We start from the raw sequence: 22,927 nt of genomic DNA, 5'->3' as shown, positions 1-22,927 counted from the left end.
CACACAAACACATCCAACACACCGCGCACACAAACACACCCAACACACCGTGCACACAAACACATCCAACACACCGTGCACACAAACACACCCAACACACAAACACATCCAACACACCGCGCACACAAACACACCCAACACACAAACACACCCAACGCACCGTGCACACAAACACACCCAACACACAAACACACCCAACACACCGTGCACACAAACACACCCAACACACAAACACACCCAACACACCGTGCACACAAACACACCCAACACACAAACACATCCAACATACCGTGCACACAAACACACCCAACACACAAACACACCCAACACACCGTGCACACAAACACACCGTGCACACAAACACACCCAACACACCGTGCACACAAACACATCCAACACACCGTGCACACAAACACATCCAACACACCGTGCACACAAACACATCCAACACACCGTGCACACAAACACACCCAACACTGTGCAGAAACGTGACACACACAAACACATCCAACACTCACACAAACACATCCAACACTGTGCTGAACCCTGACACACACAGACACATCCATCACTCACACAAACACATCCAATACTGTGCAGAACCCTGACACACACATCCAACACTGTGCAGAACCCTGACACACACAAACACATCCAACAATTGGCACTGTATCTACCCAAAATATTTTGCCACAGAAAGTGTTAAAATACCAGCATTTAAAATACCCTGGGGTGTCTAGTGTTTAAAAATACATGGTTTGATGGGGATTTTGATGTTGGGCTCTCTTGCTCCCCCTGCTGGCTGGCATTGTAACCAGCACAAACAGAACAGGAGGAGGAGATGGAAAAAATAATTTCTCCTCTTCCAAAAAAATAAATAAATAAGAGAAAACAATTTAATAAATAAATAAATAAATGTCAAATTGGAAGCCTAGTGATGTCACCAAGACAAAGCATAAAAAATGTATGAGAGATCCCCACAAGGATTTTAAGCCACATTGCACTGGGAACAGTACAAAAACAAACAAAAAAAACCCATTATCATTAAATAATATTTATTTTTTTTCTAAAAAAGTGCCCCTTCCACTATGAGTAAAAAAATGTATACATTAATATTCACTACCCTTAAATCAATAGGATTAAGAAGATGTAATAAAGGGTAATGTGTAAAGCTTGGATGTAGCCCTCTGGAACATAAAACAATATGTATGTGGGATATGACTGTAATCGGGAGATGTTGCTGAACATAAATTGGGTCATTGTTCAGCTGTGGGGCTTAGAGTATAGAAGAAAATGTAAGTAAGATTACAAAAATTTGATTTTTTTTCTAGTTTAGCATTATTTTTGTCTATTGCCACTAATAATTAATATGTTTTATGTATTTTATTATTTTAATATAGAAGGCACTACTACTCCTGAACAAAATGATGTATCATTTGTGTGGGTTCATTAAATTTGGAAAATGGAATCATGCTTTCACAAACATAGTAAAAATGACAAAAAAGATATTTGGTCCTTTGGTTGTAAATACCCCAGGAATGAAGGGGTTAAAATGTTTTTAATGACCTCCCCTCAGTTATTCTGTAATGACATAGTCATTATATCATAGTGATCTCCTAAAGGAAAGCTCAAAAGAAGATTCAAAAAAATATTTTTACATCATATAAAAGATCTTGTAAATGTTTTGATGATCCCCTGATGATGTCCTAATGACTCAAGGGTGCCCTGATGATGCCATCATCATCATATCATATTATATCACAATATGTAAAAAAGAATAGTTCTCCATTCTCCATTTTGGTGCGCCAGATAAGCAGCAGGAGAGGAGCTGGACCCGTCAGTGGAAGTGGCTGGAGGAGGATCCCTCGAGTGTCGTGGGACCACCGGATGATGGGCTCCCCGATCGGTAGGGACCGCAAACCTAATGGCACCGGCGGGAGTCCTACCCAGATGGTGGACCAGTGAGTAGGTAACAGGGGTTTTGAGTATGTGGTTAGAGATTACAGGGTGTTTATTAGGACTATTCGCATGACCTTCACATATCAAGGAACCTTTGGCAAGTTACTATCAGTAGTGAGTTTAACTAATAAGAGATCATGAAAACATCTTGGGCATACTTTAAATTATCTTTCTTAATCTTGTTTTATCTTTAATGACATAATTAAAAACATATTCTTAAATATGGTGATCTTTATAATCTAATTTTATCTTTTCATCATGGCATCATTCATTTTGTCTTGCTCTTTTCATTATGACATCCTTATTATTACCACATCATTACAGGGTCCTAAAAACATCTTAAAAGATGTTAAAAAAAATTATACTATGTTTGACTTATTCTAATCTTTTATGACTTCATCATGATATTATTACTACATTGTCATGGCGTTTTCAAAACGTCTTAAAAGATCTTTCATATGATGTAAAAGATCTTTACAAATCTTGTTTTGGTTGTTTCATTATGATATCAACTTGGCAATATGCCTTCATCATGACATGATTACCACAGCATCATTGTGTCCAGATAATCCTTTAAATTACAATGGTTCTTTCCATTGTGATATCATGGTGCTGTCTTTGCATTAACATTATGACATCATAATGGAATCAACAAAACATATTTAAAGAAACTAAACATGTCATATTAGATTTTTGGAATCTTTAAAATATCTTTCGATTGTGCTATCTTACTTTTATCATTTTATTGTCATTATGATATCATAATGAAATCTAAAAAACTATCTTTGAAGATCTTAAACATGTAATATAAGATGTTTGGAATCTCTTTTAGATCTTTTGAGTGTGACATCAAAGTGATATCATTGTATTATCCTAAAATCCTAAACATTTCATATTAGATTTCTTGATTATAATTTCTATATAATTCATTCAGGTATAATATATACAAAAACTAAATATACAAAGAGCATACGTAAATTGACTACAGTACCGTAAGAGCATATAATTCAGTTACAAAGACATCAATACGTCTTATGAATATATCAAGAAAACCCAACTGTTACTGTTAGACAACATATTATGCTATCAAAAGTACGCACACCATTCAAGACATAGAGGTATATACCCTGGAGAAAAGGGACAGAGAGAAATTGGACAAAAAAGGTTCAAATCATTTAGGCAACTGACCTGAGCTAGTCATTTTGGTAGTTTCTACATATGGATGCCATGGGCGCCAAATATTGTCAAAGAGAACAACATTCAAGGCCATTAAAAAGAAATAACTTTCCATGTCGCATTAGTACTGAATTTGATCGATTATCTCAGTCCATGATGGAGGCTCAGCCTTTAGCCAAGATCTTGCTAAGCAGATTTTTATCGCTAGCAGAATGTTAATAGCTAGCAGAGAGCCAGATTTTGATTTTACTGGAAGATCAAAATGGAACAACCATATTTATGATTTAGGAACAACTTCTCCCTCACAAATTGGAAAAAATAGTTTACTAAGTTCCTCTCTACCTCAGGTATTGCTTCAGACCTGGGAAAGAGAGGGGAATCTCTTGAAAGCTTTTCTTTATAGTTTACAAGTGCAGAGACAGAGCCTGGTGAACAGCCAGAGGCAAGAATTTAATATTGTGCTGCCCTGTTATTTTTTCTTTACAGAGTTTTTTTTAATTTACACTGCACCTATACATTGCCTTCACACATACCTGCCCATAAACACACATACCCTGCCCTTACACACACCTGCCCATAAACACACATATACACATACACTGCCCTTACACATGACAGCCCATACACACTGCCGTTTACAAACGCCTGCCCATAAACACACACATACACTGCCATTACACATGACTGCCCACACACACTGCCTTTACACACACATACATATATACATACATTGGCCTTAAGCACACAACTGCCCATAGACACTGCCTTTACACACACACCTGCCCATACACACACATATACACATACACTGTCCTCACACACCCCTTCCTTTACACACATATACACCAGCTACACCTACACTGCTCTTACACATACCTGCCCATACACACATGCACTGCACACACACACACGCACTGCACACACACACTGCCCATACACACACAACTATTGCACCCCTTTCTCCCCATTCCTACCTTTCTCATCTTCCATCATCCTCCATCCTGTGGTGGGAATGTGAGGTCTGTCATTTCACTATGCGCCAGCTATTGATGCAGAGCGCAAGGGTATGATGTCATATCTCGGTGTTCGACATTAATTCAGGGCCACGCTGAGGCAGCCCTGCTCAGCAGGCGCCCGATTAGCAGGGTTGGTTGTGGAGATCCAGCTGCCTCAGCATGGCCCTGAAGACTGGCCCAGTCTCATCAGTGCATAATGGGGATTGTAGTACACAACCTTTAGAGTGCCAAAGGTTACTTAACGGCCCCATCGTCCTTTATGCCCCATTAAGCTCATGTAAAACCCTGGCTCAGGCCCTGACCAGCACAACATGTGAATATAGGACTGGGTTTCCGGAAACTTGATTAACTAGTAAGCTCGTCTGAGCCGTGCCCTCCTCACCTGTTGTCTCCGTTAGTCAATTTGTTATGTTACATACTACTAGTTATGTCCTGTCCACCCATTGTACAGCGCTACGGAATATGATGGCACTGTATAAAACAATAAATAATAATAATAACTATTGTTTTTTCATTCTCTGCATCTCTAATATTATTAATGTCCTTCTTATTCAATATTACCTCAGTAATGGTGATAAAACCCACCAGTCTGACATAGATGCTGCGCTGCAAATGTATCTACACAACGTGTGGTGGTGCCAGTGGGAATTTGGTGATATAATCTGCGCCATAATGACTAGGCGGGGCTATATTATGTATGGAGGGCAAAGTGGGTGGAGCTTCGGACTGGGTGTGGCAAATGCTCAAGTCCATAATACATAGCTGTGCTGCAAAGTGTTTCTGGATGTTGGTAAATATGGCAGTGCGCCATATTGCCCCATGCAACGAGAACACATGACATTGTTTTTCCCGGTGTGATAATGTAAGGTCAGCGTCCAGTCACACACCCTGCTGCATACGCACGCCTTGCCCTTCTCCCTTCTCTACAGTATAATGCGCCTTTTGACAGTACCAGCACATGGAAATGACTAGAGAGTCCGAACGGCCAATCGGCGCTTTCTTCTCTAAGCTCTGCCGAGCTGTCACGAGTGTCCAATAAGCGTCCTCGTTGCTTTTCAATTTAAGCAATCAGGGAGGGAGGCGCTGCGTTTCTCTGTGGTTCCATGTTCTCTCAGCTTTTGGTCGCTGTGCTTGAGAACGGTGCGCACGGGAGACGGATACGTCGCATTGACCGCTGCTTCTCGCAATAAGGCCTCGTATCGGTGCAGGTGTCACCCGCGAACTATCCGGAGCGAGCATTGGTGTGTTATTACTAAGAGGGTTTGTTGTTGGGGCCCCGCAGTACCGGGTGGAGCCACGGGCATGGTGGGTGGGAGTGAAATCGGGCTTGCCGGTGCGTGTAGTCTTTGCATGGTGCGTATTTACAATGCGAGATTGAGATGTGTGTGCGCGCAGTGTTTGTGTACATGCGCTGTCTGCTAAGAGCAAGCGGTATTTAGTGGTGGGGGGTCCAGCCGTTATATATATGTGTATACATAGTGTGTGATCGCTGTGTGCGGGCGAGGCGATAAGCTGTGTTATTGATCGCAGCGTTTGCGCAATCTCTATCTGATCTGTGAGGTTATCATCCCTGCTGCTCCCGGCCCGGTGACAGCCGGCGGATAACCCGTGTCGGTGCAGAGAATAAATGCTGTATAAATCGGGGCGATGTCTACTGAGAGTAGGGGATAGCGGATTGATAGATTTGTGGCGGCGGGATATATATGGGGGTGTATGTATATATATATATATGTATTTATATATTGGGCGGTATATATGTGTGTGTGTATTTATATATTGGGGGGGTGTATATGTGTATATATATGTGAGTGTGTATATATTGGGGGGTGTATATATATATGTGTGTGTATTTATATGTTGGGGGGTGTATATATATATATGTGTGTGTGTATTTATATATGTTGGGGGGTGTATATATATATGTGTGTATTTATATATTGGGGGGTGTGTATATATATATATATATATATATATATATATATATATATATATATATATATATATGTGAGTGTGTATTTATATATTTGGGGGGTGTATATATATATATGTGTGTGTGTATTTATATATTTGGGGGGTGTATATATATATATGTGTGTGTGTATTTATATATAGGTGTAATTAGGCATGGAGAATGTCACCATAGTTTTCAGAATATAGGGGGCAGCAAACTTTAAAAGCAAAGAAAGGAATGAGATTGTTGCACGGATTATGTTTCTGCGATATGTCTGAGGCTCCAATGATGATGATGGTAGTATAAATTGCGCAATAACCTGCTGATTGTGATGCTGTGTTGTGTATCGCACAATATTCAACTCAATAAGGCTGCCAAATCCATACTTTGTAGATCAGTCATAAAGCCGTGACTTTTTTTCCTCTCACCTTTTCCTGGACCCGTGACCCCCCCCCCCCCCCCCCATCTGTCAGGAAAATGAGCAGCGTCTCGCTGAGGATGATCGCTGCTCGTTTACCTTCCCCGGTGGCTTCTGCATCCGGTCTGCTGCTCGTGTGCGTCGGGGGCTTGTGTGCTGCCGCTGCTTTTTATTATAACGGTAGCGTAGGGGATTAAATCCTGCCAAGATCCGCATCTGCCACGCTTGTACGATGGCCTACTAAACAGGCTGATGGTCCTTCTAGCTGACGGGGACAGAACCAGGGGGCCTGACAGTCCATCCAAACCCTTCTAGAAAGCGTCAACGTTATACTTATTGGGAAGACTCCGCTCCGAAGCCCTCTTCCTTTACGCTACTCACGACGCTGCTACGGGAGGACAGCCGTTAGGGATGATAGGAATAATTAAAGTGCTCGTAGTGCTTTATTCTTGTGTTTCATACTAATTTGATAAACCCACGTAAAAGTGTTACGGACTAAAACAATGGGGGTACACGAATAAGCAGAGTATATTCTCTCAAATTCTGGGCTCACCTTTACACTTGAGGTGATCCCCCCCCCCCAAAGGGTGAAATGCCAAACAAAGAGAATAAGATGCCCACCAAGAACAGATGCGGAATGGTGCTTCAGCTAGAATAGATGGTCACAAAATATTTTGAATGAAATAAGCTCTGTGAAGCCACGGCATTTTCAGTGGTTTGGGGGAAATGCGCTGCTTGCCCGTCTGAGCCGTCACGGTGACCCATTAGGGGCGATTTCATTTCTGCATCTACCTAAAATAAAATGCTGGCGCTGTGCGGTGACTTTTATCCAGACGTTCAGTCGGTAGTCGAATGTTCTACACAAACAGCCGGCTAGAAAAAGCCAGTTGGTTCCACCCCGATCCCGCGCTGCAGCTTCCTCTCTTATGCTGCCTGCGAGCGGCTTTCATAGCCACATTTAACCGGAGGCCTATGTTGGTTTAAGAGATTGTTTCGTGGTGCGGGACTCCCATAAAAAAAATAAGAGGGGAAAAATACAGCCGAGGCTTATTGTCTGTGCTTATTTATTGTCAGGATTGTGTTGATCTTCTGGTCTGACATCTCGCTACATGGGTGTCGTAGATGGAGCACAGGGCACTCTTAAAATGTTTCTCTTATCAGAAGGAATGGAGTTGCTTCGTTTTGTTGAATGATGTCCCGTGATTTCGGTGTTCTGCCAGAACGTAATCGCCGCTGACTTCACAGCGACCGGTTATGATACGGCGTGGGTCGCCTCCCGTTTTCTGGCAATTGACTGGTTGCTCTTAATGTTTATGTGGATTAATATTTCAGTATATAATACAATGGAGAGAGAAAAATATAAACCCCCCCCCCATGCAAGTTTTTTTTATCTATTGTTGACCTTATGGTTTTGTTTGTTTGTTTGTTTTTCGCTCTTTTTTTCCCCCCTTCTGGCTTTCTGCCCCTTTATTCCTGTTGACGCCGCACACGCTTACATCTAATCATTTGTTTTCATATTTTTGAGTGATAGGAGAGGTGTTAGGATTGTTCCCCTTATGCCTTATCCATGGTATATGCCCCCTGTGCTGACGAATGCACCCACTGAATCTTCGTTTGCCCCTCCCCCCCCGTTTGTACATTGTAGAAGTCCTTATGGCAGAAGTGGAACATAAAGATGGCGGCTGACTTTATATGACCTCTCTGTGAGATACAGCACCTCTAGACCTGCGAGTTAAAACATTAACCTTATAGTCTCCTGACTCATTCGATGAGAAGCTGCTTAATCATTTGCTAGAGGTAGTGAGCCTTAAAGGAGCAGTCACGGGTTTTTTTCTTAATCAGTGTGCTGCTCCCTGTTTTTTGCGAGCGCGCAGGCGTTGGCATCATATGCTTTGTGGCATTTCGCATTAGCGGCTGCTTGCCCGCTTGCAGCCTGGCGATGCCATTACAATGCTAGTCTGTTAAACACACCTGGCAGCCGCCGGATACCTGAACAAGCGATCTTCCCAACAAAAGGCTCTTCTGATTTCACCGAAAAGGGGCTTCGGCTATCGTTGAACTCGCCGGCTCGTTCTGTGCATTTTTTTGGCGTGTGGGGCGTCTTGTATATGAAATGTATATTGCATAAAAAAAAAAAAAAAGCCATGCTCGTTTACCCCTTTAAATGCCAGAGTCTTCTCCCCCAGGTGTTGTCGTTATTTGATACCAAATTTAGGGTGCTCGTGCTGTCGCCGCTTTCTCGGGAGATATGGTAGCGCGCCGCTTGTAAACGCCACGGCTGTATTATATTAAGCGGAAATCTCATTTTTCATTCTTTAATTATTGCGGTTTTCTTGTCCGGCTTTCACCCGTAGTGCTGATAATCCTGTATAGTAACGTATAGGGGGTATAGCGTGTTTTATGTGTAGTTAATATGCATTCTTTAGTCTCTTGAGGGTTTTTTATTGAGTTACTTTGCGTTTTGCTATGACTGTCCTTGGCTTTCTGGTGAAGGTGATACTAATTATTCATGAATGTCCGTTCCTCCCCCATCCTTGGGGATTTGGTGCCCTATAGGTTTTTACAGTTAAGTATTAAGCTACAAAGTGAATCTATACGCTCTGTTCTGTACAGCGCACGGTTCTAGTATGATAATAACCAATTGGTGATCCTTATTTTGTGTTTAGGATGTTGCGCATGGATCGGGCATAGTCTAACACCTTCGTGATATGCACTATGGATCAAACGCTCGTACTAATGAGTAAGGATACCATACCCTGTGCCCTTTGCTGCTAACAGGCACAGACACACGCACTAACGAGGATACCATACCCTTTGACCGACACACACACACACACACACACACACACACACACACACACACACGCACACACACTCCGTATGCCATCCCATGGAATTCCATTTCAAGTGGCTGTGATGTATGACAAGATACAAAGAGATTGGGCAAAGATGGCGGAACTCCTGACAAAGTTTATTGGGAACAAAATGAAATTACTGTGTTTTATGTTCAATTCTCCTTTTCCGTGGAACTTCCCCCTTTAATCAGATATTATATGCTTTCCTCTGATGTCTGTCGTTGGTACCTGATGTAATTCTTTGTGGGAACGCCGCTAGGACGGTGTTTCCAATACAGCATTTAGTTACCGATGTGTTAAGTTCAGCAGTGCTGGTGGAACAGCATCTTTAACGCGTCCTGGCTCTTGTAATGAATCTCGTGACTTACAGTGCCTTTTCTATACTTTTCTTTTCCTTCTCTTCTCTGTAACAGTATTCCAGCCCTGCGTTATTCGCCGCCTTTTAAAAAATGGACGAGCTGCAAGATGTCCAACTTACGGAAATAAAGCCTCTTCTCAACAATAAGGTAAGGCTCGTTGCCGAGGATGTAACTTGATGAGCAGCCCCCGGCCTGATTGCTATGCAGAGCTGCTGAGATCCTCGGCTTTGCTGACCCTTGTCCAAGTCTTCGGTGCCAGCAAGTTCTCTACTGAAGCCAGCTTGAGCCTACGCAATATAATTCAGGCGTCTGTAATACCGCCGTATAGGACCGTGCATTTTAAGTGAGAATAGATCATCTCATATGAAGATGTCTTAAACGCTCCTAGTTTGCGAGCTATACAATTTTATAGTCTATTTTCAATTTTGATCCCATACTTTTCTTGACCCTAAAAAAAAACAAAAAAACATATTTTGGGAACGGAGTAAAAATACTTTGAAGGCTGGGTTTAGTATTGGTTTGTGATCTTTATTCCTTTCCGGAGGTGATTATTTAGTGAGCCAGCATGTGGTGGGAACAGAACAGAACAGAACGGTACAGGCAGTACCTCGTGTCCAAGGCAGACTCCCAGCAGAGATGGTGTCTGGCTGAACCTGCTGATGAAAGCTCTGCGCTGCTTGCTGTTTTTCACATTTCTCGGTGGGAATTCCCACCATTTATTTAGTGGTTTTTTGTTTTTTTTGTTTTGTTTTCAGGCAGCTACACAATGGCCTTTTATGTGTGTTCTTGCTCTTTTATCATAGCCCAATCCAGTACACAAGCCCCCTGACTCCTTATCATTCTGCCCAGGGGAGCAATACAACAATTTATTAATCACTCAGTCAGACACCCAGGATAGTGAAAGTCTACGTAGGAAGGGACTTCATTAGCATTGCCATAAAGCATTAGCTCAGTGTGGTGACTATGCCGGAAATGGTTTGAGTGCGAGTGCTTTGCTGCCAAAGTAACGTGAACAAAATGTGGCCGTGGAGAAGGCTGTGCACTGCAGCTGTAGGGCTGCAGCTTCTCCTAAAGGTGACTCGCCTTTTAATATGTAGTTCTGGATGTTCTGTATTCATGCTGCAGAGGTGACTGAGCCTTTTTTTTAGCACAAGATTATACTGAAGATTTAAAACCCGACCATAAGGTCTTCTCTAAATTTCCCATTGAGCACGGATACTTCTGCAGCGATAATGGAAACTGGGGCAGGTTTTGAAAAGCAATTTAAATAGCTAAATGCATATATTATCACTTAGAACGAGTTGATTGTTCGGTGCAAAGACGTCTGCGCCATAAGAACACGAGCCAAGAAGGTGTCTCTTCAACCCATTAAATTAAAAGAAGCGTAAAAATAACACCAGAAGCAGATGCCGGATCCAACCTTTTTTTTTTTAACTATTAACATGGCTGTAGCTGCAGTATTCTTCTGTATCTTTATGTAATCTGCCATTTTTTTTAACGTTTCATGTTTTTAAACGTAAATAAAATGCTTTTTTTTCTATTTTTTTATTTCTCTTTAGAGTACTGGTCAAAGCTTTGAAGACTTTGATGGGCAGGTAATGATCGTTTACTTTATTGCATGTGACTCCCTGGCAGACAATGACAAGGGAAAATAATCCTTAAATGTTTTTTATGTTTTTATTTCTCGCGAAAGCAGTCCTGCTAATTGGAAAAGATAATCTATCGCTTTATTTATTAATCCGTGGACGTTATAGCTTCCTACGCAGAGCCTCTTCTTCCACCTGCTTTAGGAACTGTAACTCATCAAATTAATAGTGGAAATAATGGCTAAAAAAACCACAAGCCCTTTGACGTAATATTTAAATATTACTTTGAGACTATTAGCCGTGATTGCGACACCTTTATTAAAATGCTGTTGACCTGTTTACCCTTTTTTGCCTGTTTCTAAGGCTCCATACAGTTGATGTATCTGTTATTTCTTCTGACCGCTCGCCCTTTCTAATCCCATTAGTGAGACTGATCCGGATTAGCTTGTTTACTACCTTGTTTACTACCTTGTTTTTGTTAGCAGTCAATGGTCGGTTTTCTTTGTGGTGTTGATTATTCTTAATGGATTCCTTGTTTGTCGATCGCATAACTTTTTCTCTAATATCCTGGGTAAATTGTGTTTTTTTCATTCTCTTTGTAGTTTAGAATTCTAATCTATTGTCTGACAATTACCGAGGTTTCTTTCCGTGTGGAATCTGCTGGCGATATATAAATGTAATCTGCAGAATTCCTGCCAACTTAACAGCATCCTATTAGAAGACAATATCTTACAACGCGTTTATATTTAGAATTTGTTTTTGTTTGTTTTTTGTTTTTCTGTTTTTGATTGTTGTGCGTGTGTTCCGACTGCAAGATGTTGTCTTTTTTTGGGGGGGGGGGTTTATAAATCTTTAGATCATTATTCTGGAGATCTTATTCGGAACTGGGTGACCGTTTTTGTTAACAAATATAATCAGTGGTGCACAAATACTGAAATATTTCAGTGATTCTGCGTCACCGACTGTATATCGGTTTGAAACGTTGACACGCAGTGGAGAGTGCTGTTGGGGTCAGCGTTTCACATACAGCAATCTATTGGTGTATATACACCATACACCTCTTTTGGTATTTTATTTAAGATACTTTGTACCCTGCCAGTTGGGTTTTCCGTTGTATTATGGTCTACATGTAATGCCTTCAACTATAGCATATCTGAGCTCCTTATGGATAGTAAAGTAACTGCGTGGTGTTCCATTCCCATTACTACGTCTGCATGGGGTTATTCATGGAGTAGATGATGCGCCTTGTTGTAGATGTAGAAGGCAGCCTGCGCTATTCTTTAGCCCTTAAGTAAATGGGCAAAAACGGATAATTTATTTGGATTGAATTTCAGTCTAGAGATTTTACAGGTCCACACCTGTGTTTTGTAGTATAGGTATTTGTGTAGTGTTTTGTTCGTGAGCCCCACCTGTTAGTGAATGATTAGCGTGTCTGTAATATTTTTTTAAATCTTTTCATTTACTTTATAACTTACTACAGGAACACAATATTGAAACTGCACATGGCGTCCTGCACATCACTATGCGTGGAAACCCAAAGGGGAACAGACCGGTGATTCTCACTTACCACGACATTGGTCTGAACCGTAAGTAGTTCCCTTTCTGGTAAAGCTGTCTGATACGCGATCTTGTGATGATAGAGAATGCTGGGAAATACATATTAAAAGCGGTCGACTAATGCAAAAAATATATGACCCACGATATCTGGTTATAGTTGAATGGCAACCCAACTGTCTGCCACAACCCTGCAACCTGTAAAAGTCTATACTTTTGAATAATCTTGTGTTGAATTCTATATAAAATCTCTACTTGCATTGATAGCTGGGAACTCTCTGGGTTTGACAATTCAGCCTTTGGATGAAAGCCTCTTTCTCTGGCAGGGGAACGGTGGCTGGCTGTTTCTTCTTCCAGTCTCTCCAAGCTCTGTGCCGTCACAAAGCTATGCCACCGTAACGGAGAGCTTGTTGGGTAGCCTATGCTGGGAAATTTCTTGGCAAGCCTATATTGATGTAATCGTAGCATTTGTGGGATACAGGTACAGACTATTCCATACACAGATATAAGATATTTGTTCTCTCCCTTTCCCTACCCAGACAAATCTTGCTTCAATACGTTCTTTAACTTTGAAGATATGCATGAAATCACGCAGCATTTTGCGGTGTGCCATGTCGATGCCCCCGGGCAGCAGGAGGGAGCCCCGTCATTTCCATCTGGGTAAGTTAGAACGTCTTTGATGCTCTTGAGTGATAGGAGAGGGAAGTGTATACATCGGTTCATTTTTTTTCCCTTTTATCATACAGGTATCAATATCCTACGATGGACGAACTGGCAGAAATGATGTCTGCCGTTTTAACACATTTAAGGTACGTACCTGTCAAGGTTTTAATGGCTTGTAAACTCCAGTGCCATGCATAAGTGTATAGATTTATTTTTCTTCAATTAAATAATTACGGTATTTAAAAGAACCGTTCAGTCCATCTAGTCTGCCCATTTTCCTGATGTAAAGACTTTGCTTTCATCTTCAAATTTAGGATAGGTTTAGGTTTAAATCCCCTCACTGTATTAACCTCTATCATGTCTGCTGTCCGAGGTTGTTGCCCTCTCAGCAAAGCATAATCATAATATAGTATATTTTACTCGCCCTTCTGGTTTTACTCCCTAACTTATGTTATGTCAGAAATAACAGCTCAAACTGACGTTCTTTGACAGTAACAGAAGTGCAGGAGGTAGAATCCATTCATTTAGTTTTGCGTTCATATTCATGACTTATTTTTAATATTCATAAACGAAGTTGGTTGTATAATTGCAGTAAGTTAAACTGAAACAGATTTTTGTCTCAATGGGCACTTTTTGTGATGTCTGGGGGGGGGGGCTTTTATGAAGACCACATCCTAGTTTGCAACCCATTGTTCTTCATAAACGTAACCCACGGTAGCGCCTTTGGGTATAATTGTATAATACGCTTGCCATGTTTAATGATGAAGTCGCAGTTACCTTCTACGTCTTGTGAATACGCAAAACACAAGCTCACCGTCTATTAAAATAAGGAAAGAAATATCTTGCTCCTAAGTATGTAGACGTTGGAACGATGTCATGCATCCACACAAATAACGTGACTAATTGTGCTTATTTACAATGAAACGCTCTGCTCTGTTTCAGCATAAAAAGCATCATTGGAATTGGTGTTGGAGCCGGTGCCTACGTGCTGTCCAAGTTTGCAGTGAGTTCTCTTCCTGAATATAAAATAGTCTATTAACTAAATAAACCCAAATGTCTCCAAATGACATCGACGAAAAGATCCCCGCAATACTTGTCGAAAGCGTCTCAAGGACATTTCATGACCTTCGGCGAACAGTGCTACCAAAAAATGACTTATTTTTCCTCCCCCTTTTCCAGCTGAATTATCCAGACTTGGTCGAGGGTCTGGTACTAATCAATGTTGATCCGTGCTCCAAAGGATGGATCGACTGGGCAGCCACTAAGGTACAATAACAGAAAATGACTAATTGTAAAAAAAAAAAAGTGTGTGATTTTTGATTTGTGTTCCAGGTACAAATAATGACCAGAGAGTAACGATGCTGGAAAATAAATTACGGGGACGCCACATTTCTGTTCACACACTACTTCAATATATTTTTCCTCGCACACCATGTCGTAGAAGACGGTACCATTTCATATCCAGAGGATTTGTACAGAGCCATAACATTTAAAGACGTATTGAACGATGTAATGCAATCTTCAAAGCATGACATCATGCACATAAAATTATCAAATGGGGGGGGGCAGTCAAAAATTAGGGCTGGGTTTATTTTCTAATTGCTGAAGAAAAAAACAAACCTTTTTATAACCCTTAACGTGGTACATTTTAATCAATTAATGTTATAGCCTCAATTTAAAGAATATTTTGTGCTAAAATGGTTTGTCAGCAGATGTATAGATGATAAAGCGACTAAGACCATTGGCACCATGTGCAATGCATTACTCAAATACTTCCCTCCATTAGTATACATTCACTTAGTATGTATGTAGATATATTATTTATATATATATATATATATATATATATATATATATATATATATATATATATATATATATATATATAATATAGAGACTTTGAAGCACCCATCACCAAATAAAAGTTCCGATCTGTTCTAGTAGTAACTTGCTGTATGTATCTTTTTCTAGCTCTCTGGTTGGACAACCAATGTAGTGGACACTGTGCTTACGCACCTCTTTGGCTACGTGAGTAATTGAGTTTGTGGTGTTATGGGGTCTTTTCCCGCTCGCTTTCGGTGTTCTTAACTTTCTATAAATGTTCTCGTGTCCACCGAGGCATAAATAAATGTGGGTATAGCAAAGCCAGATTGAAAATACATCTTTAGGTCATGCCTTCCACACCTCGCATCGTGACGGGCCGGCAGTACCCCGCAGGCCGATGATGGCGGATATTTTTTTTTCTCCTTTATTTTAAGGTGCTTTGAATGACTAATGAGTTTTTTTTTTAAGCATTCTAGAAACAATGGTATCTATCTTTTAATCTCACAACTGCCTTAAATTTAAGAGTTGCGTGAAGTGTTGATTCTTGTAATAAAGACCTTCGGCTAAGTACTATTGAAATGTGTGTTTATTTAGGATGAACTACAGTCCAATCTGGATTTGATCCAAACATACAGACTGCATATTGCGCAAGACATTAACCAAGAAAACCTACAACTGTTTGTGAACTCGTACAACAGGTATGTGTTTTTTGGGGGTTTTTTTTTTTTTTCCTTTTCTTCCTGTAACCTGACAAAGATCCAACTATTCACTAAAACCTTGAAGGGATCACCAGTGTTCTGATGCAAAGAGCGGTGTTGTGTACTGCTTGAGAATGCTCACAGCCCTAACTACACATGTGATGTGTGTTGTTTTCTGGTCCCATTAACCTGTGTTGGTAAGGAGACTGGCATCAGCGCTATAACGAGCTATTGGAAAGGAGAATGGTTTTAGGAGGCAGATCCCTTCTTGCCTTTTCAAACTCTTTCCTAGCTGCTTGAGGTTAAGTTGCTTTTTGGGGTTCATTCTAAAGGCTTATTTGGCTATGTATGTTTTTAAATGCTAAGTATATTGTTACGTTCACAAAGATGATGCTGTCATTAAAGGGCTTGCTGGGACTTTGGGGAATCTGTTGCAATCGGCCTTTTGGCTTTTCAGCCGTGATAGCAATGTTCACCAGGCACTCTATATTCATGAGCCTAAAACCGAAAATGCTTCTCCCTCCTCAGCCGCAAAGATCTGGAGATCGAGAGACCAGTCTTCGGTTCCGGTGACACAGGAAGTACTCTTAAGTATGCTCGTTTTCAGTACGCCGAGGTGTAAACGATACTAGTATACATAACATTGCATATACAAAGTCACAGGCATGATGGGGAGGTGTGCGATGCCTGATTAGTCTTTTTAAAGACTATGCTGTGGTTTATGATGGCTGAAACACCTATGGATTTGTGAGTCTTAACCTTCCCTCGATGGGAGGCCAAAATCATAGCTTTTGGGTTTTTCAGCCCACGTTTTTTTTTTGTCATGTTTAGAAGCATCGTTAAAGCAGCATGTGATGGTATATTACAGCAATAGTTAGGGGATAAGGTGATACTAATTCTACTGCTTTTTAACTTTCATCTGAAATCTTTTTTTTTTTTTTTTTGTTTTTTTTTTTTTTTGTTCCAGATGTCCGGCCTTATTGGTAGTCGGTGACAATTCCCCTGCCGTCGATGCTGTGGTATGTTACAATACTTACAATGGACAGGAGCTTTTGTCTGTAAAATGCACACTTTTCTGTGTCTAATGTAGATTAGTTTGCCTTGATAAATACGTCCCTGGGTGCATTTAGAAGAAGACTGTTATGTGTAATTTGTAAGACTCTATTTTGTGTAAGCGCTATTATCAGAACTACTATTGTGCTGATAAAGAGCGACCTATGCAGGCAGTTTTGCTGTCGCTCACCGGTGATTGTTCAGCAGCAGCCTACAGAATGCCAAGCCTGCCATACCCCGGGGGGAAAATACTACTTTTGCCGCTGAATGCCACTTCACTGAGAGAACGCTCTTGTTTTAAAGGGATATAATGTCCCTGACACCCCACTATAGAAAATGCTTATTAAAGTACTATGCAGGTATGTTTAATGTGAATTCTGCTGCCGTCCTCCTCCGTGGTGTAACTATGCTTGCCGCTGCGTTGGCTGCTTTAAGCAGTCATTTGTTGGCAGGAAAGCGCTGCCATTGATTTTATGTACGCGTTGCGGTCTGAATAGACCCCTGCATGCGGCGTACGCCGAGCCGTCGCTTGAGGGAAGTATAACGCGTTCTGGACGGTGTTCAGCTGAACACGGCAAGGTGTTCAGCTGAGCGCAGCATTTAGCAGGAGGATGGGGAAAGGGGGAAAAGGCATTTGGAGGATTATTTATTATCACCCAACTGAAACTTTACTATTCCGAAACCTGATCAAAACTGTGTGTATATAATGTGCATTTTCCTTCTAATCTCCAGGTTGAGTGCAATTCCAGACTAGACCCCACAAGAACGACTTTGTTAAAGGTAATTTCCAGTTACCATAACCCAACATCTTACATATTTTATCAGAAGAAGATATAAACATCTTTTAAATCCTTTCTATAAAATCTTGCCCGTTTTATTTCCCCCCCCCAGATGGCAGATTGCGGTGGATTACCACAAGCCGTTCAGGTATGTATAGCGTTATGCTATATTTTGTTTTTATATTTCTCCTATTGACCAGCACTGCAGAATATGGTGCTACAAAACGCAATAAGAATCTTCTAACAAATTGTATGCGACAAAAGTTGTGTAATATTTTTTTTAATATTTAACGTATTGATCAATACATTAAATATTTGCCAAATATCCGTAAATGATGCATTTAGTAAAGAAGTTATAAATACATTAGTGAAAACATTAATCCATTTAACTAGCTAATAAAGTAATACATTAAATTATTGGAAAATCAGGTTAATCGAGGTTAATTATTACATTGCTAAATTTATGCATTAAATCAATTCAATGATCCTTTGAGATGAAGCTGATAAATGCACCGTTTTAATAAAATGCATATTACGTTCCCTGTTTTCTGTAGCCTGGAAAGCTGGCAGAAGCCCTCAAGTATTTTGTCCAAGGGATGGGATACAGTAAGTAAACTGTCCGGTTGCGGCCCTCTCAAAAAAAACCTACTCTTTGAGTGACGTGAAACATTTTATTCCATTTTTTTGTATCATTAAGCAGGTTATCTCTGGCTACCCCTGCTTTTCTTCTATCATATAAACCTGTATAGTACGTTTTCCTTAAATGACTGAATATATAAATGGGTAACGCAGCAGCGCGTCGTGGAGACCTTTCGCTCTATACTCACTAACTTGTGTTTTTTACGTATGTCCTCTCCCTTTGTTCCTCTGTGCTCTCAGTCCCGTATGTTCAGCTCAGCCACCTTAGTGCTGAATCAGGTACCTGTCGTCCAGTGATTATATGTCGTGTAAATATCCCTGTATGTTCATCTACTTCCATGGCTGGTGTCGTCGTCCTGTTTGTGTGCGAAACGTCTTGTGGCTTTTCTTCTTCATGTCTCCTTATTCATCATTGGGCATGGAATCCATGCATGCTCTTACCACGAGTGTTTGTGGGTCTGTTTTTTTGTATTTTTATAGCGATCTCTAATGAATAGGTGTCACGAGTTGTACAAAATGGAAGACCGCTAAGCTTTTAATGAATTGATCTAGAATGTTGGCACTGGAGGTATTAAGAAATTTAATTTCCTTAACGGCCATAGAGTGCTTGCTTTAGTCTTCGTGCTCGGAGCAGACCGTTTGGCCTACGCCTGAAATTATTCTATGTACAAATCCATGGAATCTCCCCCCGCTTATTAGCATTGTATACTATGATACGTTTTTCCAAGGTATTACAAACATTTAAAAGCTACAACACAAAAGAATTGTCCCGGCACGCTTGAAATCGCTCGAGCATTAGAATCCGGTTTGTGTTTGCATGTCTATCATGCACATTATGCTGTGACTGTCGCCATGCTTCCTTTGGGTACAATGTCACCTATTTTAACATCTTTCCCTGCTTCATCATCAAACGTTCCTCGCAGATTGGAAAGCTGTTACATTTCTGTTATGGCGTGTATCTCATCTGGTTCTAGAATGTGTTATTGTTCATTATTATTATTCTGCATTCAGTCTATCGCATGTGTGCTGCTCTTTTGGGATAGTAAAAGGCATTATCTGGCTTTACCTAACATTGAAAGCACTACCTACCGAGCTCCGCTATTCAGAGACCGACACGGGGAATTGGTTACGAGGTGTGGGTGTTGGGGATAAAACAAAGGACAGGAATATACTAAACGCTTCGGAGAGAAGCTCTCTGTCGCGCTACGCTGTTAAAGCGGGGAGATGGCGAGAGACCCGATAAGGTATCGGAATCTAAAATGAGTCCTGCTGTTATAATCCTGAAGATGCAGCGTCAGGGAATAACCGACGAATTTAGTAAATGTAAGACCCATGCACGGATACCTGGAAGCCTATTTCAAAGTTAATAGTAAATTAAATCATAAGTCATTTTACCGGATATCCCTTTTTTATTAAAAAAAAATTTGCATGCATCTTTTCAGAAGGACATAGTTTGCCTAGTCTTTGCATGTATAAAAGCACTTATGAGCATGCTTTTCTATTTTGTAACTAGGTATACAATGAGTTGTTGCCCTCAAGCTTACGTTCCACCCCCCCCCCCCTTTAATTTATTTTAATGACTTTTTTTAAGCCGTTTGTCTTAATGTTATTGTAGTGCCCAGCGCCGGTATGACAAGACTGGTCCGTTCTCGCACCCACTCGTCTTCGAGCTGTGGCTCCTCCGACGTCCCGCGCAGCCGGTCTCACACCAGCAACACCCAGCTGGAAACCACCGCCGGCGCGGCTACGATAAACGAGGCTCCCCAGACGATGGAGCTATCCTGCTAAGCTTCTCCGCAGATCCGCTAAACAAATGGACCCTTCCAGATATTAAACTTTCACCCGTCTGGAAAAAATAACCTTTCATTCCACAGCATTTGTTGAAATGTAGATTTGTGCATGACCATACTGTATATTTAACTTTATTTAGTCTACACTTTCCATAGAACTTTTCTGTAAGATTTACACGTTTTGTAGCGATTCCAGTCTTCGATGATCAGATTGATGTCATTCGAGTATTCTGTGCTGAGCCCACGTGTGGGGGAAGGGCTTTTGTTCTGCATTTTCTGCTTTTCTTCCTATACTCATAATATAAACCCTAATATTGGTTGGATTGTTTTGTGTTTTTTTTGTGAACTGTAAGATGGTAGTTGCAGGTCCTAGAAGTCTCCTGTTCCTCCAGAGCTCTACTTCCTCGACTTAAAATCCTGAGCCGTTAACGTTAATCTCATATCGTATTTCCTCTCGAGACCTTGCCTAGCGCATCAAAACGTTCAGAAACCAGTAATAAAATTATATTTAGTATCAACTTACCATGTTTCATTTTTTTCCCCCTATGTGCTCCAAAACACCTGAAATGTAACTGTATACCGAATATTTGTGTCCTTTTGGATAAAATGGAGAAGAACAGACGGGTAAATGGTAGTTCTCGGTGGTTCCATTTTTTAAAGAGGGTAATAAGCTTGGAGTTGGGGATAAGAAGACCTCCTGTTGGATGTTCCTCTGTCCATCGTACCGGTTGCTGTTTGCCGTTCACGGTTTTGAGTGCGTACGAGTGTAAACATTAACTGCCAGAAATGGTAAACTTTATCATTGGAAAAGACGTGTATTTAACACTTTCACAACACAAGTGCATGTACGGGCTCACAATGCTTTGTTAATGGGTTTAAGGACAACCTGTTGTGCTTAAGGGGTTAACAAACTAATAAAAATCCTCTTAGGAATATAAGGCTTTATTTGGTCAAATTTCTGTCTTGCAATGATGAAGAATATTCATGTATACACTTTGTGGGTTTTTTTTTTTCCATATTTACCACCGTAAACATTGTCTTCTGCAGTTATATTTTCTCATTGGCAAATGTGCTTTTATTGTGTGCTGTAGTTTGTTGGTTTTTTGATTTGCTGACACTTTTTGTTCATTTTGTTTTATTAGAAGGCATTAAAAGTTTGTAATTTAAAAATAAATAAATAATAAAGACGTAATGCTTGTTGCTGAAGGCTGTTTGTTGTTTGCGCACCGGCCGCGCTCTCTGTTAATCCGCACTGACACTTATTTCTGTGGAAGTTAATCGGGTAGATTGGTGTCTAATCCCTGTGAATTGGCTGCTTTTAGCTCTGAAATGGTTTGTCTGTTTTCTGTTAAATACCGGATTTAGGAAGTATCGGGCTTCAAAATCTTATAATCCATTTAAAACCCATAATTGTTTTTTAATTTACAAAACTACCGCGCTGTTGTGGTAGCGAGCAGCGGATAATAATTGGACAATACAGTCACAGAGTCCACGTTCACCTCGTGATTTTCACGTAGAGTTTGGGAATCATTCAGGCTTTTTATCATCCGGTTTTGAAATCATCTCCTTTCACCAACATACTTTTTCCTAAAATGTTTGATTGCCGGTGCAAAGTGTTTAGTTTGCGTCTTCTCCAAATGTTCCTTCCCATCCCTTGCTATTTACGATACTTATCACTGACGATTGTCACTACAGCGCACAACTTTCCCCCGTATATCTGCCGGTTACAATTCCTTTGCCTGCGATCCGAGCTGCAAACCTGAATAAGTAAAACCCATGGTAAACCTTTGTAAACCGGTCATAAAGTTACACTTGCTTTTGGGGTGATTGGTCCACTTTCCATCGTCGGGGTGTTTAGGCACCTTGTAATAGTTATTCCCTTCTGGAAGGATTTTATATATCGCCTGTAACAGTTACATAAAATCCTTCCAGAAGGGAATATCGGCTTGAGCTCTAGAACTGGTGGCTCCTTTTTGTTCTAGGCTAAGCCTTCATAAAACCGATACACTAACACTTTGTAGTTTAAGAGAGACACAATAAGGATTGGCGAAGACCTGGCAATGGATGGATATATATACACACACACACACACACACACACACACACACACACACCCCTCTAGGATCATAAGGATTTGTATCGGGACTCCACAAATATGTTCAGGTGAGATATTAAAGGTGCTCTCCTGCATACCTTTATTTTTTAAATTTCATTTAGTGCCTTCTGTTAAAGGACCCAATGAAGCCATACAGCTTAGGTTTCTTTACCCAAGTGAAATGTTTTAAGGTATAATTTCAGTATATTGAGGATTTATTGGGGTCTAGAGTAAGAGTTGCCCTTAATCCACTGTTATGGACGGCGTGTGAATGGTCCCGCTATAACTCAAATCTCACCGATTTACCTCTACGTTATACGGAGCCAGCAAAGCTTTTCCTGAAACATCAAGTCAAGCGGCAGAGACGCAACTGCTCTGACTTTCTTGCTTTTATTTTGTTAATAAACCCAATGTGTCCGCTAATTCCTTCGACGTTTAATTCCGTTCTCTTCAAATGGAAAACACGATTTCTCCAATGGACGCTAGGTGGCATCTAGTAGCTTTTTAAATAC

The 22,927-nt window shown here is 40.7% G+C and overlaps 1 protein-coding gene across 2 annotated transcripts; it reads left to right on the top strand.

Annotated features, from left to right (window-relative positions):
- The first annotated feature begins 9,824 nt into the window (after positions 1 to 9,824).
- Positions 9,825 to 20,318, top strand: LOC149274481 (protein NDRG3-like). 2 transcript variants are annotated; one of them, XM_089505407.1, is made up of 15 exons: positions 9,825 to 9,881; positions 11,294 to 11,329; positions 12,801 to 12,906; positions 13,414 to 13,534; positions 13,621 to 13,683; positions 14,480 to 14,540; positions 14,717 to 14,803; positions 15,509 to 15,565; positions 15,956 to 16,059; positions 16,588 to 16,650; positions 17,027 to 17,078; positions 17,845 to 17,892; positions 18,004 to 18,039; positions 18,446 to 18,497; positions 20,146 to 20,318. In XM_089505407.1, the coding sequence occupies exons 1-15, from the start codon at positions 9,825 to 9,827 to the stop codon at positions 20,316 to 20,318; spliced, it is 1,116 nt and encodes a 371-aa protein (XP_089361533.1). The 2 variants fall into 2 exon arrangements, with proteins under 2 accessions (XP_089361533.1, XP_089361534.1); XM_089505408.1 differs by lacking the exon at positions 11,294 to 11,329.
- Positions 20,319 to 22,927: the final 2,609 nt, after the last annotated feature.

Source organism: Sceloporus occidentalis, unplaced genomic scaffold (genome assembly GCF_023333645.1).
Source record: "Sceloporus occidentalis isolate IW3139 unplaced genomic scaffold, rSceOcc1.0.p SCAF_328, whole genome shotgun sequence".
Classification (NCBI taxonomy): domain Eukaryota; kingdom Metazoa; phylum Chordata; class Lepidosauria; order Squamata; family Phrynosomatidae; genus Sceloporus; species Sceloporus occidentalis.
Note: the sequence above shows the minus strand (reverse complement) of the source record. Positions and strands in the feature narration are given on the sequence as shown.